Source organism: Myotis lucifugus, unplaced genomic scaffold, assembly GCF_000147115.1.
Source record: "Myotis lucifugus unplaced genomic scaffold, Myoluc2.0 scaffold_33, whole genome shotgun sequence".
Taxonomy (NCBI): domain Eukaryota; kingdom Metazoa; phylum Chordata; class Mammalia; order Chiroptera; family Vespertilionidae; genus Myotis; species Myotis lucifugus.
The window spans coordinates 42,041-59,031 of record NW_005871081.1 but is presented as its reverse complement, the minus strand read 5'-3'; the positions used below and the strand labels follow the sequence as shown (position 1 = coordinate 59,031).

The window sequence follows — 16,991 nt, the reverse complement described above, 5'->3', positions numbered from 1 at the left end:
TATGAGGGAGAGCACCACGGGCGAGTGGGCATCTTCCCCATAAAAATAAAAAACTAAAAAACAATAAAGCAAGTGTCCCGTGTGGAAGAGCTTGCTTGGTCACCACAACCGTGTGGTCCCCCGTCAAGGCCATCGTGCAGGTAAAGGGCACTGAACTGGGTCTGACCCTGCAGTGACCTCACAGTCTGTCAGCAGAAACGAAAACCAAATGATTTTCTTTAGAGTCCGAGCACCGTCCGATTACCATGCTGAGCTCACCTGGCCAGAGGAGCGTCCGCGCTTTCCATGTGCCTGATGTCCATGCCAAGCCCAGCTAGGTCACGGGGTTTGCACCCTTCAGTGGCTGTCATCTGGTGGGATTAGTCATCCTGTACCCATTTCATGAATGGGGAAGCTGAGACACAGGGAAAATAAGCGACTTGCCTCAAGTCAACCAGCCAGTTAGTGGTAGAGCTGGGATTGAAAGCCAGGCCCAAAGCCAGTGACTTCGGTCAACACGGCCACCAGCAAGAAAACGTTTCCTGACTGTCTGCTGGGCGTTCTGTGTATGGAGGGGGTTTCCTTTCTCCTCTAGGTCATAATGCTGAGCTCAGTACCAGAATTACACGGTTACATCGACAAGTCCCAGTTGACCGAGGACCTGGGCGGGACCCTGGATTACTGCCACACCAGGTGGTTGTGTCACCGCACGGTGAGTCTTTCTGGCACTCTCCCGTGGATGTGGGCTACGGGCTGTGGCTCGAAATAATCCCCGGTGAGACCCTTAGAATTGCTTTTGCATTTCGATGCTGCCTTTTCCAAAGACATGTTCCTGTGAAAACCCAAGTTTTCTCCCCAAGAATGAGGAGATGGTCTCAGTGGACCTTAGTCATCCAAAGAAATAACATGAGTAATAAGTTCGGGAGTGGCTTTCTCTGGGCTCAGAGACTGAAAAGAAAGAGAGAAAAGCCCCAGATTGTTGTAGATTGCGGCACTCACACCTCTCTCAACAAGGAGAGAGACCCTGAGCCTAGAATGACTCTCGCTGATGAAAGCCTATGTAAGGAGTGTCTGGTATGTGTCTGAAGAGGTCGTGAGGCTAAGAACCAGCGGGAAGGTATTTACTCTACACAGACCAGGCTTGCCGTGGCCCCATCCCCGTGAAGATGTCCCGGCCGGTCCTCGGGGGCGCTTTGCAGGCAGCAGGAGGGTGCGGTGCGTGCAAAGCTTTGTGATGGTGTTCTCCCTCTTCCCAAGGCCATCGAAAGTTTCGCCCTCATGGTTAAGCAGACGGCCCAGATGCTGCAGTCCTTCGGGACCGAGCTGGCCGAAACGGAACTGCCCAACGACGTCCAATCGACGAGCTCGGTGCTCTGTGCACACACGGAGAAGAAAGACAAAGCAAAGGTATGTGCGGTTTCTGGCGGGGGAGGGTAATGGGGGGCTCTCTGTCGGAGTGTGAGATGGTGGAGTAGAAGGAGCCGATGCCGGCATTAGGTAAGACAGAATCAAAGGGTTTTCTAAGATGCCTTTTGATGCTCATGAGCCGGGTAACCTCTGTGATGAGAACGGAAATGCGCTCCTTTTTAAAAGCAGCATAAACCAGTGCTGTAGGTGCAGGCACCGGGGTTGGCCTGTGAACTCTGACTGAAGCAAGGCATGGGAGGTGGCTTCTCGCTGACCCAGCTCCTGAGCTGCCTTGCAGCTGGGCCCCCCATCGAGGTGTTGCTGTTGCTTTTTAGTAAACCAAGACAGGAATTCTGTCCCCGGGGGCCCACAGATGGCAGGCGGGGACGTGGTGGGCTGACTCAGAGAGGCTGAAATTCATCAAGCAGCCACTGTACTCACGTACTTACTGTCACTTCCTGGGTAAATGCTCTGAGGGAGAGGTGCTCCCTGAGTCTGCCGCATCCTGCCCGACCTGCACATTGCAGGCTGTGCATCAGCGGTGACCATGACCCGCTGGGGGTGCCCTCCGGGGTACCCCCGCCCACGCCAAGAGAACCCCTTGCTCCCTTTCACCCCTGGCAGCGGGGATGGCTGCAGAAGCTGCACCTGGAGGTCTGGTGTCCTGTTACTCCCCTACTTTATCCTGCTTCCCCTGAGTGACCCGTAACCCTAGCTCTGCCCTGGTTGCAGCAGGAGGCATCTCCCCGACACCCGCCTGCTTCCCCCGTGAGTGAGCGGTCAGCACAGAGGGTAGGAAGACTTCGCTGTGGCTGGTGCTGTGCCCACCTTGCTCACTCCCCTCGCGGGGGCGATGCCCCACAAAGCCCACCGCTGTCTCCAGCCTGGTCAGAGCCCCGGGGAGTGGGTGGGCCTTGGGTGCGAGGTGCCGTGCTCTTCCCGCAGGAGGACATGAGGCTGGCGCTGGACGAGGGGCAGAGCATCCTGGAGAGCATCAGGGAGCCTCTGTCCAAGAGCCCGGAGCAGAGCCTGAACCAGGACCAGCTGGACAACCAGACCACCGTGCAGAGGTGAGGCCTCGGGCTGCGGGCCTTTCAGGCGCACGGCCACTGTGACCGCGAGAGGCTGCAGGCTGAGGACAGAGGGACAGACAGGCAGGAGCAGAGGCCCTACCTGTGCTGCCTCGTTGCCTCTCGGAGCCTGGTTTCCTCGTCCCAAGGGGAAGCAAGGGCACCTCAGAGTCCTTCCTGCTGAAATGCCTTTCTCCCAAATCCCAAGGAAAGCAGCTTTCCTGGGAGGAGATTTCTTAGTGCAGTCGCCCTTTTTCATAGGCGTGGAGGGTCCTTTAAGGGACAACAGTGGGGACAGGAGCTGTCAGGCTTGGCGATCTGCACTCAGTCGCTTTCCTGTCCTGTTTCGCACCTGAGGCTCCGCTTGCTCCCAGGTAGGGAAGCAGCCTCAGGCCTCTCAGCTCCTCTTTCAGGGAAAGGGGGTGATTGTCCTTGCCCCCCTTGGTGTCCAGCTGCGCGACAAAACACAGGGTAGAGTGTCCGCACGGTTCACTGCTCTTAGCTAACATCGTGCGCTGCTCTGCCATGTCCACACACCACGCGCCTCCTCCCAGTCTGTGCTCTTGGCCCCTAAAGCCAGGTCAGCAACGAGGCCCCATCTCCTTATTCAGGGACAGGTTGGGGATAGGTGCAGAGCAGCTGGACAAACCCAGGCCTGGACCCTGGCCAACATTTTCAACTCTTAACCTGGGTTCCCTCCTCGTGGCTGAAGTCCACACACCGAGCAGGTGTTCTGTGCCGGGGATGCAGAGTGGGCCCTGGGACACGAGGGAAGCCTGTGTAGATGTCCTCAATGTCACGAGCGGAGGAGGTTGGAGCACACTGTTAATTCCCCCCAGCTCGGTTTCCTCATCTATACACTGGGGCCAGCCTGAGCACCTGATGGGGTGGGTGTGGGATCAAATTGGTTCTTGTCCAGCACAGTGTCTGGAGCATGGGGGTTCTCAGATTTGGGAGTGATGACAGTAAGTGGCGGCAGCACTTCTTCACCCACACGTGCAGCTTACTGTTTTCTTAACCCCAGAATCAAAGTGGTAAATAATGACCCCAGACCTTTACCATCTCGACCTTGTAAAAATCAACAAACTCAGCTCAGCCAGCTGCCCTCCCTCTCAAGTCAGTGGGCCCTGAAGAAAGCCCTCCCTTCTAAACCTGTGCTTTAGTGCCCCGCTAAGAGCGGGCGAGGGTGTTAAGAAGGCTGCTGGGAGGCTGAGCCCTCCACCCCTGCTTCACGTTGCAGGGGGCAATTCTTCCTTCCCCCACGGGTCACTCCAGCACAGCACAAGTGCCTTCCTCTTTCCTAGGCTCCTGGCCCAGCTGAATGAAACTGAGGCTGCCTTTGATGAGTTTTGGGCAAAGCATCAGCAAAAACTCGAACAGTGTCTGCAGCTCCGGCATTTTGAGCAGGATTTCCGGGAGGTGAGTGGCCCAGAGCCTGGAGAGAACCTGTAGGCGGGCACCTGGTGTTCTGGCTGCAGGAAGCCAGGAAGTGGCCTGGATCCCCTGGATGCCCAGAGCTGGGTTCCCAGTTGGCTATGGTTCAATGCGGAATAGTCTCTGTTAGCCACATGGAGCCCCAAGATCAAGTTGGAGTCAACCTTAGAGTATGTGATTGATGAGTAAATCATTATAGGCAAAGGTTGTGCAAAATATGTTCATTAGCATGTTCTTCCACATTATTTGTTCATTAGTCAAGCAAACTTCATTCTCCCTTTATGGTCATTTGTATGTTCTTTTCTCCAACATGTGCGTACTGTGTACCTAGCAGGGCCCTGTGCACACACCTTGGATTCAGTGTGACAAGGTTATAATAGAAGTGATGTGCCATCATTGTGTTAGATCGTTAGAGATGGCCAACTCATCGGAAGCCTGTTAACCATTTTTTTGTTTAGAATATTTATACACTTCCCTGTGGTCTGGTCCTGAAGCAACAAAGGAATATAAAACGGTAAAGCCATCAGTGACAATGTAGACCCAGGCCAGCATCCTTCCTGTCCTCAGGAAACCTCTGGTCAAGGAGGGATCATAAATACACAGGAAATAGGTAGCCACGTCAAGTTCAGTGACCAAGCTGTTGTGAGGCCGTGTCTACATGCAGATGAGGAGGACCGGTGACGGTTCTATGGGGACCATCCTCCCATTGTAGTCCCCCCCAAGGAGTCATGAGCATCACATTCCGGAAGAGGTGGGACCTAATCCAGCAATCTTCACTGAGCACTGTTCAGGTGGGCAGTGCTCGAACTCGGGACAGCAAGGTGAGGCAGTGTCACTGACTCAGACCAGAGAGGTCACGCCAGCCAGTGGGAACAGCACCCCCGGAGAAGATCATTCCTTCCTTGTTTCTGTGGGGACTGAGGAAGGCTCTCAGACAACCACACCTTTTATTTGAAGACTAGAGGCCCAGTGCATGAAAATTTGTGCACTCGGAATGGGGGGGGGGTGTCCCTCAGCCTGGCCTGTGCCCTCTTGCAGACCAGGAGCCCTCGGGGGATGTCCAGGGAGCAGGCCTAACCTGCAGTCTGGCCTCCCTCTGCAGGAGGCGACCCACAGCACCCACCTTGGCTGGCCTGGAGCCGCCTGCTTGCCAGCCCTGCCCCTGTTTGGTAGATTTGCATATTAGGCTTTTATTATTTAGGATAATTGTAGCTTCAAGTGCTGTTGTCAGAAATAAAATCAAAGAGATGCCATGTACCCTTCACCCAATTTCCCTAACTGGTGACATCTTCCCAAACTAAAACGCAGGATCACAGCCAGGATACTGACCCTGACACAGTCTACACACAGGTCATTCCATCCCCACAAGGATGCCCATGTTGCCCTTTTATAGACACGCCCACCCCCCTCCTCCTTCTACTCCCTCCTGAACCCCTGGCAACCACTCATCTCCATGTCCCTTGTTGTCATGAAAAATGTTCTATAAATGGGATTGTACCACACGTAACCTTTTGGGACTGGCTGTTTTCACACAGCATGATTCTCTGGAGATGCATCCAGGCTGTTCTGTGTAATAACAGTTTGTTGCTTTTTGCTGTACATTCATGTGCAGAGCTTTGTGTGACCGTAAGTTGTCACATCTCTGAGATAAGTGTTCAGGAGTGCAATTGCTGGGTCATATGAGAGTTGCATGTTTAGTTTTTTGAGAAAATGCCAAATTGTTCCCAGGTGGCTGTACCATTTTACATTCCCATCAGCAATGTCTGAGTGATCCAGTTTCTCCACATCCTCACCAGCAGTAGGGGTGGTATTATTTTTAATTGTCTGTACATATTTTGATAGCTGTGTAGTGATATCTCAGTGTGGTTCTAGTTCACAGTTTCCTAATGGCCGATGACCTTGAACATCTTCCGGTGTGCTTATGTCATCAGTATATCCTCTCCGGTGAAATGTCTCTATTTCTGTTTCCCATTTTGTGTTTACTGTTGCGTTTTGAGAGTTCTGTAAATACTTTAGATACTAGTCCTTTGTCAGACATGCGTATGAAATTATTTTCTTCCAACTCATCACTTACTTTTGTATCCTCTTACCATAACTTTTCACAGAGCAAAGTTTTTTATTTTGATGAAGTCCAATTTATCAATTTTTCCTGTGAAGGACTGTACTTTTGGTGTCAATCCTAGATCCCAAATATATTCCCCTAAACTATTTTTCCTAAAAGATTATTATCTTACATGTAAGTCCATGATCCATTTCAAGTTACTTTTTGTATGAGGTATGAGAATTAGGTCAAGGTTCATTTTTAAATCTCTGGATGTCCAGTTGTTCCCATAACATTGTTGAAAAGGTTGTCTTTTCTCCATTGGATTGTTTTTCCACTTTTGTCAAAAATCAGTTGTGCATATTTGCTTGGGTCTATTTCTGGGTCTGTATTCTGCCCCTCCGTCAGTACATAGTCTTGATTACTGTACTATTATAATAACGCTAGAAGTTAGGTGGGTGAATCTGCCCATTTTATTCTTCTTTTCCAAAGTGTTTAGCTATTTTAGTTCCTTTGCTTTTCCATGTAAATTTTAAATAATCTTGTCTTTATCTATAAAAAATGTACTAGGGTTTTGATAGTAATTGTGTTAAACTTCCATTTGAGGGAGAATCAACATCTTAAATATGTTGAGTCTTTCAATCAATGAACATAATATGCCTCACCATTTTTTTAGATTTTCTTAGACTTTTTTTTTAAATCAATGTTGTGTACCTTTCAGCATACCTGTGCAGTACATGTTTTGTTTGATTTATAGTTACATCGTTTATTTTTTAAAGCCACTACAAATGTATTGTTTTTAGTTGTGGAGTCTGTGTATTCATTGCTATATAGAGAAATACAATTGATTTGTGTAGTTTATCTTGTCTTCTGAAACTTTGCCAAACACACTCATTCTAGGCGTTGTTTTGTCCTCGCTGGGATTTTTACATACGTGATCAGGTCACGTGCCAACAGGGACAGCTTGATCTCTCCCTTTCCCGTCTGTATGCCTTTTGTTTGTTTGTTTATATTTTTAACTTTTCTTGCCTTATTGCACTGGCTAGAGCTGCCACCACTTCAAACAGCTGTGAGAATGGACATCTTTGCCTTGTTTCCAATCTTAGGGGGAAAGCATTGTTTTCACCAACATTATGGACATAATGTTGCCGGTAGAATCTTTGTAGGTGCTTTTTATGAAATTGAAGAAGTTCCCCTCTAGTTCTGTTTTCCTTGGGGGAGATCTTGGTTTTCCCTCTCCTCCCCTCATTCCCGGTTTCGGTCATGTCTTCATGTCCTCTCCCTTCAGCTGTGGTTGTTCTGACTTGGGTCTGGGTCTCTCGCCCCTTCTCTGTTTCAGGTCAAGGCCGCCTTAGACGTGTTGGCTCAGAAGATAGCGACCTTCACGGACGTGGGCAACAGCCTGGCACACGTGGAGCACCTCCTGAAGGACCTTGCCAGCTTCGAGGAGAAGTCCAGCGTAAGGGACTGGGACGTGGGTGGGGGACAGGCTGGTGAAGCGCTTCTCACGGTGTCACCAGAGCTGCTTAGAAAGGCACAGGAAATGGTGATGTCGGCAGGTGGAGGGAAACTGCCTGGCCCGCCCACCCCCAACCCCCAGCCCCACATCCTACCTCCACCCCACCATCACCCCTACCCCCTCAGTCCCTCAGAGGAAGCAGCACCCTGCTTGCTTATAATGAACATAACCTGAGCTGTGTTTCTGGGACGGTTCTCTGCAGGCGGCGGTGGCGCAGGCTCGCACCCTGTCCCTGGACGGGGAGCAGCTCATCGACAACAAGCACTACGCCGTGGACTCCATCCGCCCCAAGTGCCACGAACTCCAGCACCTCTGCGACCAGCTTGCCGCCGAGGTCGCGCAGAGGAGGGGTCTGCTCAACAAGTCCCTGGAGCTGCACGGCCTCCTGGAGGCGGTAGGACCCCAACCCCACACCCCTGGTGGCGAGCCTGCTCTTGGTCCCACGTGGGCTGCTCCCTCCACGTAGGATGCACCACAGTCTTGATTAGAAGCTGGCCCACGCCCTCCTGTCTGGATGTCCTGACACAGTTGTCTGTTTTCTAGAATTTACTTGCAACAACTAACGATTTCTTTAAAAGGCCCAGAAACTTACCATCTAGCTAACTCACTGCACTTTGCCTCCCCCCCGCCTCTCTCTCTCTCTGTAAATGAGTCCTGTCCCGGGTGATTTGCTCAACTTTTTAGAGTGCTGCATTCCCTCCAGGGAGTCCTTTGGACATCGCAGCAGAGCTGGGATGGTGTAGTGCTGCAAATATTCCCAAAAACATAGTGGTCAGCGGACAGGCCCCAGCAAAGAGAGCCCAGACACAGCTGCTAACACAGCCTCTCTCTCCCTCTGCAACGCTTCCCGTGTCCAGTCCATGAAATGGTGCGATGAGGGGATTTACTTGCTGGCCTCGCAGCCCGTGGACAAGTGCCAATCCCAGGATGGTGCGGAGGCAGCCCTCCAAGAAATTGAGAAGTTTTTGGAGACCGGTGCAGAAAATAAGATCCAGGAGCTCAATAAAATTTACCAGGACTACGAACCCATCCTCACCCAAGACCTGATGGTATGCCAGTTCGGGCTTTTCTCCTGCGGCTCCCCTGTCCTGAATGGTGGGGAGTTACTTTATGTTCCAAAGACTCATTTAATGAATTATTAGAGACGGTAGGCGTTTGAGAGAGCTGTCGAGTTGCGGGGAGGGGTCACCTGGCTCAACTTCCCTTATGCAGAAATGATTGCGCGCCTCCCTCAAGAGGTGGTGATCCTTCCTCCTGTGGGATCTCCCCTACAAGAGGCGTGTTCTTGATGAAGTAGCCATTTCCCTGGGCCCTGCTTCCTGCATGCTCCTCTCAATATTGCACTGAAATAGGACTCCTCCTCTCTCGCGGCCAGTTGTACTCAGCCCACCCCTGGGGCAACCCACAAGTCTACTGCCCTTCCATAGGCAGCCTTCAGATGCCTGGAGAGGGCTGCTGGTCCCTCACTCCATGGTGGGGTTGCCACCCTCCCAGGCCACAGCCAGCAGGGCCAGTGCAGGATTGCTTGGTTGGCAATGGGCTCTGCGTCACGAGCATTTAAACCGGAGGTCGTGCTGAGGCCGAGTCTACACATGATTGTTCTGTTTGTAAATTGCAGACACCGACGCTTATAGAGCATCCTGCTAACTAGTCTGTCCTACCCTGTCAGGAACACGTACAGAAGGTCTTCCAGAAGCAAGAGAGTATGGAAGAGATGTTTCACCGGAGGCAGGCGAGCCTGAAGAAGCTGGCGGCCAAGCAGACGAGGCCCGTGCAGCCCGTGGCCCCCCGGCCCGAGGCGCTCACGAAGTCGCCCTGCCCCTCCCCAGGTATATGCCGGCATGCCTGCCTCGTTCCTTCTGGGAATGCTTTCCTTCCGTTCCATGACTTATTTTATAAATAAAGTTTTATTGGCACTTGGCCCACTTCTTTGTTTACTCTCTGTGCTGCCTCCTTGCTCAGCACCGCAGAGCTGGTTGGTTGTGGTAAAGAGCATGCGGCCCTGAGAACTGGACTATCGACTGTCACAGGACTTTCCTGGGCCTATTTCCCCAGACTCTAGCCTCTCCCCAACCCCCCCTTTCCTCAGTGCTGTTGCTAAAATAGTTTCCCCCGCACACGGCTCCCACCTCAGCCCCAAAGCCTCCCTGCGCTGTCGATGCCTCAGCCACGTGAGCCGCCCCCGGCACCGGCAGCAGTGCCATGTCCTGAAGACTCCTTCCCATCCCTTCCTGGCCCCCAGAAACGCTCTTCCCCAGCAGCTGGGAGCTCCTGCTGGTTCCTTCAGGGCTTTGGCAAGTGTCCTAAGTTGGCGAGAGCCCTGGAGAGCTCCGGCCCCCAAGGTGTGGGCTCCAGAGGACGCCATTCTCTGGCCCGTTTGGAGGCCTCCTGGACAGAAGTGTCCTGGCCGAGAAGTTCTTCCCCTGTCGCCTGATCCCCTGTCGGCTGGGAGCCTCTCTAGGGATGTGAACTAACCAGTGGGCCGACCCCTGTGTGCCCACCCCCACCTTGTCTCCCGATCCCCTTTCCTTCTCTTCCGTTTTGCTGTACTTTCCTCACCCTTCTTGGGACTGCTTGCTTTTTTCCTCTGAAAGTAAAAAAAAAATAAATCCCAGACACTCCTGGGTGGACCTTTTCCCTTTCCAGACACCCACCTTTCTCCTCTTCTTCCCAAACCAGGTGTCCGGAGAGGTTCTGAGAACAACAGTTCTGAGGGCAACGCACTCCGGAGAGGGCCCTACCGGAGGGCCAAGGTGAGGCCCCAGCCCTGGCCCAGACCCTGCACTGCCTCCTGGCCACCTCCCCTCCCTGGCAGGCACCAGCCCGGTCCTCCCTGGCCCTCTCCCACACGCCCTCTCCTCCTCCGGCGAGATCTCAGGTTTCAGATCTGTTCCCAGATGGGAAATGAGCCTGGGCGCCGGAGCCTTAGAGTCGGGACGTGAAGCTGCATCCTCTTGTGTTTGGAATCTCGACGCACTGTGTGCTCTTCTCTCTCCAGAGTGAAATGAGTGAGAGCCGGCAGGGCCGGAGCAGCTCCACGGGGGACGAGGAGGAAAGCCTGGCCATCTTGCGGAGGTGGGTGGGCTGCCTTTCCAGGCACCGCTGAGCGGCTCTGGGGCAGACACGACAAGCACGACCCCCCCAGGTCTCAGCCTTTGGCTAGGACAGTCTGAACCCAAATGAGCCAAAGTCGGTGAAAAATGCCAGCCTCTGCCCCAAAGCCACAATGTGGGAGCCCAGCTGGCCTCATGGGGTCCACGCACATGCATGCATCATGGAGGGCACGCGTCCGTTTGGCATGTCTGCATCTGAAACTAAGAGAACTGTAGGTTTTCCTTAGAAGAGCCACCCTTGTCCCTGGGCCCCCAGGCGGGACTGTGATGATTTGAATGGATTGTGTTCTCCCTTCTTCAAGTCCAGGTGAGAAGACAAGTGTGATTCAGGCACCTAGGCCCTTGGGTCCCATGTGCAAGATCAGCCACATAACTGCCCCTCCCCCACTTCACCCCATTTAGGTGCACTGACTCTTTGAACTGAACCCTAAAGCCTTGTTAAGCACTGACAGTTGTTTTAGAACTGATCATGCCCAATGGCCCCAACCCAGAAGCACCCTGAATGGGATGCTTGGTCGTAGGCAGTTAGAAGGTGGTCTTTGTCCCTAAAAAGACATCTGGGCAGCTGGTTTGCAAACCCCTGCCCCTCCTGGGGCTCTATAACATGATGGGCACATAGTAGTTCCACACATCATCACGGTACCCCACCACGTGCAAGAGGATAGGGATGGACACTGGACCGGCTACAGTGAGGCCTTGAGTTGGTGCTCAGACGGCCCCCAGGCAAGGAGACAGGAGTGTGTGCACAGGAAGGGCTCTTGGGGAGGGCGGGGGGAGGGCGGCAAGAGAAGGAAGCAGGGCAGAATCTGCAGGGCTGGGAGGCTCAGAGACATGGGTGGAAGAGAGGGAGGCTTGAGGAATCGGAGCTCGTTTTGTGCAGGTGGCCCCACAGCAGGGAGGCGGGTGGGAATCTGCTCCTAGATAATAAGTCCTGGCGCCCTGTTCACAGGCACGTGATGAACGAGCTGCTTGACACGGAGCGGGTCTACGTGGAGGAGCTGCTCTGTGTCCTGGAGGTGAGCCTGCCCCTGGGGGTGGCCGGGAGGGGGCCATGGGCCAGGCTTCCCCACCCTGTGTGGCTTCCTGTCCACCAAAAAGCAAGTGGAAGAAGATTCGTGGCAGCTTTACTCACGGGAGTCCCTTTGTCAGTGGGACGAGGGGCAAGAAGGTTTAGGTGGGTGTGCACAGGGACAATACTGACAGCAAGAAAAAGAGCGGCTGCTGCACAGAACCTCGCACAACTCCAGGAGCCCGATGACAAGTGGGAGAAATCAGACAAGAGTGCGTGCCATTCCTGCAGAGCAGCGGTTCTCAACCTGTGGGTTGTGACCCCTTTGGGGGTCGAACAACCCTTTCACAGGGGTCGCCTAAGACCATCCTGCATATCAGATATTTACATTACGATTCATAACAGTAGCAACGTTACAGTTATGAAGTAGCAACGGAAATAATTTTATGGTTGGGTCACAACATGAGGAACTGTATTTAAAGGGCCAGAAGGTTGAGAACCGCTGCTGTAGAGGAATCCAGACGAGCAGAGCCGGTCTTGGTGGAGACGTCCCAGTGCAGGCGCGGGCTGGGGGCTGTTGCCTGGGAAGGGCAGAGGGGCTTCTGAGGGCTAGGATGTCTACATCTTGATCTGGGCAGCGGTTACAGGGGTGTAGACATATAAATAATTCACCAAGGTGTACACATAAGATTTTTCCCCTTCACAGAAGTTATACCTGGATTTTTTAAAAAATCTATTTTTATTGATTTCAGAGAGGAAGAGAGAGGGAGAGAGAGATGGAAACATCAATGATGAGAGAGAACCATTGATCTCACCCCCCTACTGGGGATTGAGCCAGCAACCCAGGCACATGCCCTGAGGAATCAAACTGGTGACCTCTTGGTTCCTGGTCGACACTCAACTGCTGAGCCACACCTGGCTGGGCTATACCTGGATTTTGAAAAGGCTGAAAGGGAGAAGGATGAAACCTCCCGTCCCTTGCCCCCAAAGTTGATGCTGTTTATAATTCATTTACATTTTGTAGTACTTTCCAGAAGGTCATCTTAGAAAGGGTCGGTGAGTAAATAAATGGGAGGTGGATTTGCTTTCTGAAACCTGAGGCGGCGTCACAGTCCCGCGAGGCGGTCACGCGGAGACGGGGCTCCGTGCTGATTGGGCTGCTGTTCAAATGGCCCGAAGTCCTGTCGGCCGTGGTTCGGGATTTCCCTGCTGACCCTCTCCCCGTCCACAGGGCTACGCTGCCGAGATGGACAATCCACTGATGACGCATCTCATCTCAGCCGGCCTTCAAAACAAGAAGGACGTCTTATTCGGAAACATGGAAGAAATCTACCACTTTCATAACAGGTGGGACCCTTCCTCTGACCACCTGTCTGGCCTCTCACGTAGCCGCCTGCAGGGAGCTGAAAACCAAACGGCCCGGCCGAGCTCTGCTGGCGAAGAGTGTCCCTTCCTCCCCCCTCAGCGGGGATAAGTCACCGAGGGGCCTCGCACCAGGCAGCAGCCGGGTGGGACGTGCCCAGGCCTAGTTCTCTGAGCCGGGGGGGCGGGGGGGGGGGGTCACACACGAAGTGGGAAGGTGCCTCGGCGCCTTGCCAGCATGACTGCAGGAGCAGCCGCCCCTCCCGCCTCTCCCTGTCCCTTGGGACCAGCAGGAGCCACCCCACCCCACCCCAAATGTGTGTGTTGGGCACATTGGGGCAGCACCGACGGCCACACCACTTAGCAAGGACAGTGTATTCCCAAGCCCGTTCTTGGAAAGGGTGGTAACATCAGAGGTTCCTCCCTGCCTGTTACCCCTGTGAGAGCGATTTGCGGCCTCTTGGTGCTTTGGGGAAAGCGTGGCTGGTCCTGGGGCTGCTTCGCCTGGACTCCTGCTCCAGATTTGCGGGAGCTCATGGGAAAGGAAATGAGCAGGCAGCGTAAGTGCGTAGAGAGGCAGGCAGGTGATGGCGATGTCTGTGTGTCCTGAGAAAGGGCCAGCTGTGAGCCAACCCCTCTCAGTGCTGCCCGGGGCCAGGAAGCCCGGCCATCACGGCACCAGGCCCCCATCTCCTATGGATCCCAGGGAACACTGGGACTTCTTTCTCACCACCTGCTTTGCCCCTCGACTGCTAGCATTTCTCACCTGCCCACTGATAAAGGAGGCAGCAAGTCACAGCTGAACCCCACCCGAGCCTTCCCTTGGGAAGTCAACTGAGTGAGTGGCCTGGACCTTCAGCATCCGGTGGCTCTGACCAGCGCGTGGGCACCGGGACCCTGGCTGCAGGGCTAGTGTGGTGAAGAGGCCCCAGGAGCTCCCCTTCCCGGGAATTTACCCCCACAGACAGATTAAGTCCGAAACATAGGAAAACTCGGCACATGGCTCAGGAACAAAGCTGCATCAGGGAAGGGCTCAGGGACCTGACCGAGGCCCCCTGACATCCGCAGAAACCCGACTGAGCTGCTGGCTCATCAGGGCTGCGCTTCCAGAACCTCCAGATGCTCTGTCTGCCTGCTCACAGCCTCTTCGCCCCATGTCTGTTCTGATAAAATAAGCCTCCAAAAATCATAGAGATTCAGGGGGGCCATGTCTGCTTAAATCTGAAAGTTTGATATCGTCAAAACTCAGGGAGTGACAGGTATGGGCTGTTGGTCCCTGAAACAAGACTGTATTCTGACACACAAGACCTCCCAAACGGTCCAGAGTTAGGAACAAAAGTTGTTTGGAAAATAATAGCTATTCAATTGTTACAGATGCCATCTTGTTCAGGCTGTTTATCATACAACCTAATGCAAACTTTCTTTGTCTAGAATATTCCTGAGGGAGCTAGAAAACTACATAGACTGCCCAGAGCTGGTTGGAAGGTGTTTTCTAGAAAGGGTATGTGTTTTTTTTTAATGTATACTTGCCCGTGCCTTACTTCCTAAAATTACTAGTACTTAAAATAATAACTTCAAATTCGATTGCAGTCCCCAACCGAAATCACAAAGTACCAAGGTTTCCAGTTCGGCTGAGACGATGTGCCCTTTTTGGGTAGGGCTGAAAGAATGTGGTTTTTTCTAAAGCCCACTAGCTAGTTTGAAAAAGAGAAAAACTATAAAACACCAGCTTTGAGATTTGCCCAAATTGCCAGGCATCTCCGTTCTGATTGTGTTCAGCGGTTCTCAACCTGTGGGTCGCGACCCTTTGGGGATCGAACGACCCTTTCACAGGGGTCACCTAAGACCATCGGAAAACACAGATAATTATATATTGTTTTGTGATTAATCACTATGCTTGAATTATGTTCAATCTGTAACAATGAGATTGGGGTTCACCACAACATGAGGAACTGTATTAAAGGGTCTCGGCATTAGGACGGTTGAGAACCACTGTAGATGGAGCTGAGCCCTTCTCATGCTGGCATTTGCTCTGTGTTCGCTCTTGTCCTGGTCCTGGTTAAGACTCCCTCGCTGACCAGCGAACATTGGACAAGTCCTCCACGTTTTCTGAGCCATGTTTTTCTTCTCTTTGAAAGAGTCGATGTCTGCCTCCTTCCAGGGCGGGAAGATCAGCTGAAGTGTGTGTGTGTGTGTGTGTGTGTGTGTGTGTGTGTAGGGAAAGGGGGTTGAGCAGAAGCCTTGGGAGCAGGAAAGGCTACGGGTATGGGGCTTGCTGTCTTCTCCACATGGTCCCACGTGGTCCTCTCCTGTTGACCTCCAAACACTGCTGGCTTAGCAATAGGGAAATGCATCTTACCAACAGCCGTGAAACTAAGCCATTTCCACCAAATGAGCTGGAGGCTGACACGGTCACAACGAATTGATGTGAAGAGGCAGTTGGAAGGGAAAGGAGGAGCAATGTTGACCCAGCCTGGCTGTAATGCTTCTCGGTGCTATCTGAGAAGTGGGGTGGGGCCATCATGCTGTAGGCCAGTGGTTCTCAAAGTGGGTCACCTGGCAGCAGCATCAGAGTCTCCTGGGACCTCGTTATAAATGCGGGTTCTCAGTCCCACCCGGGAACCTCGGTGGGGGCAGCGGTCTGTTTTCACAAGCCTGCCCGAAATACTGATGTGCATGCAAGTTTGAGCCCCACTGTGTAGGCTAAACCCCTTAGAAAGCCTGTGTTAGTCCTGTGTTTATTCTTAGACTGTTACTCCTATGGCAAAGGCAGCTATCTTGAGGGAACCTGTATAAAAGGGGTATCAGGCCTAATACAGCCCTGAGACGTGAACTCCAGTGGGGGTGTTACCTGACTGTCCCTCAATGAGGGGCGTGACGTCTGAGATGGAGGGGCGAACCGGGATCCAGGAAGAGGCCAGACTGGCCCCTCTGAGCCGCGCTGTGACACTGTCTGTCCCGGGCCCAGATGGAGGAGTTCCAGATCTACGAGAAGTACTGTCAGAACAAGCCCCGCTCCGAGAGCCTGTGGAGGCAGTGCTCTGACTGCCCGTTCTTCCAGGTACGTTTCAGGACGCTGTCCTTTGCTAGTTGACTCTCAAGCAAAGACTCCTGAACGCTGTCTAAACCCGAGGTGTGGTGGTTGTAGGAATGCCAGAAGAAACTGGACCACAAGCTGAGCCTGGACTCCTACCTGCTGAAGCCAGTCCAGAGGATCACCAAATACCAGCTGCTCCTCAAGGTGAGACAGCGAGCCCCATGCCTGGCTGGGCACACCCTGCATGGCCACCTCACTGCTACTTTCCCCTCCCAGCCACGCACCAGGCAGCTGCGGCTGCCTCACCATCTCTGAACATGGTGGCCTCTGAGCCACCTTCCTCCCATCTCTGCAGGGGCCTGGCTCTTCACAGACCTTTGTGGAGGGCCTACTGTGCGCTGGCCATTGTTAGGGCGAGGGCAGGGACAGCACGTGAACAGATGGGCAAACCCCCCACACGGAGTCTCCACACTGACACTGGGCTGTGCCAGTCGGTTATCTCTGTGGGCCCAGAGGCAGCACCGCAGGCCAGAGGGAACCAGTGAATGAGCGTGAAGAGCATGTGCCTAACAATCAGATGTTTGTTCAGGTGTCAAATTTGAAAGGAAGAAGTAACCAGTTTAGAAGTGGGACACATGAGACAAGGATCTCAGTCTGAGTTTGCTGGGGGCAGAGCCGCACAAGGGTGCTGGCCCTGGGGAATTGCAAGGGGCCTGCACTCGCCAAGTGGCTCAGGGGACATCCCCAATTTGCAGCATCCATCCAGGCTGAGGTGGGCTGGGGTACGGGGGCTTCAGGGAGGTGGAAGGGCAGCTTCCTGAGCTGTTCCTAGGCCAGTGGTCCCCAGGCCAGGCCCACGTTCAGGGAGGGTATGAGTGTCCACACGTATGGTCTTCTCCTCGCCAGTGCCGACTGAGCAGGGAGCCACATCATGTGTCCCCAGGGTCCATGTTCAGGGCCACCCAGGGGCTACTTCCGGGATAGAGCACTGGATTTCAGCAGCTTTCAAGTGAGTGGTAG

At 53.4% G+C, this 16,991-nt stretch overlaps 1 protein-coding gene across 6 annotated transcripts in view; it reads left to right on the top strand.

Annotated features, from left to right (window-relative positions):
• MCF2L (MCF.2 cell line derived transforming sequence like) overlaps positions 1 to 16,991 on the top strand; it is a 164,330-nt gene that overhangs the window by 135,606 nt on the left and 11,733 nt on the right. For 5 of the 6 annotated variants that reach the window (XR_002828765.1, XM_023752445.1, XM_023752448.1 and 2 more), the window contains 15 exons: positions 575 to 691; positions 1,237 to 1,386; positions 2,332 to 2,456; positions 3,761 to 3,875; positions 7,271 to 7,390; positions 7,653 to 7,844; positions 8,308 to 8,499; positions 9,120 to 9,279; positions 10,130 to 10,203; positions 10,449 to 10,525; positions 11,513 to 11,579; positions 12,804 to 12,919; positions 14,366 to 14,435; positions 15,903 to 15,995; positions 16,083 to 16,175. Coding sequence is in view for 5 of the 6 variants with exons in the window: in XM_023752445.1 (XP_023608213.1) it covers positions 575 to 691; positions 1,237 to 1,386; positions 2,332 to 2,456; positions 3,761 to 3,875; positions 7,271 to 7,390; positions 7,653 to 7,844; positions 8,308 to 8,499; positions 9,120 to 9,279; positions 10,130 to 10,203; positions 10,449 to 10,525; positions 11,513 to 11,579; positions 12,804 to 12,919; positions 14,366 to 14,435; positions 15,903 to 15,995; positions 16,083 to 16,175 (1,761 nt within the window). In the remaining variant the exon portion in view is untranslated. Of the gene's footprint in view, positions 1 to 574; positions 692 to 954; positions 1,054 to 1,236; positions 1,387 to 2,331; positions 2,457 to 3,760; positions 3,876 to 7,270; positions 7,391 to 7,652; positions 7,845 to 8,307; positions 8,500 to 9,119; positions 9,280 to 10,129; positions 10,204 to 10,448; positions 10,526 to 11,512; positions 11,580 to 12,803; positions 12,920 to 14,365; positions 14,436 to 15,902; positions 15,996 to 16,082; positions 16,176 to 16,991 lie in introns of those variants that run through there. The other variant, XM_023752449.1, reaches the window with a different exon arrangement.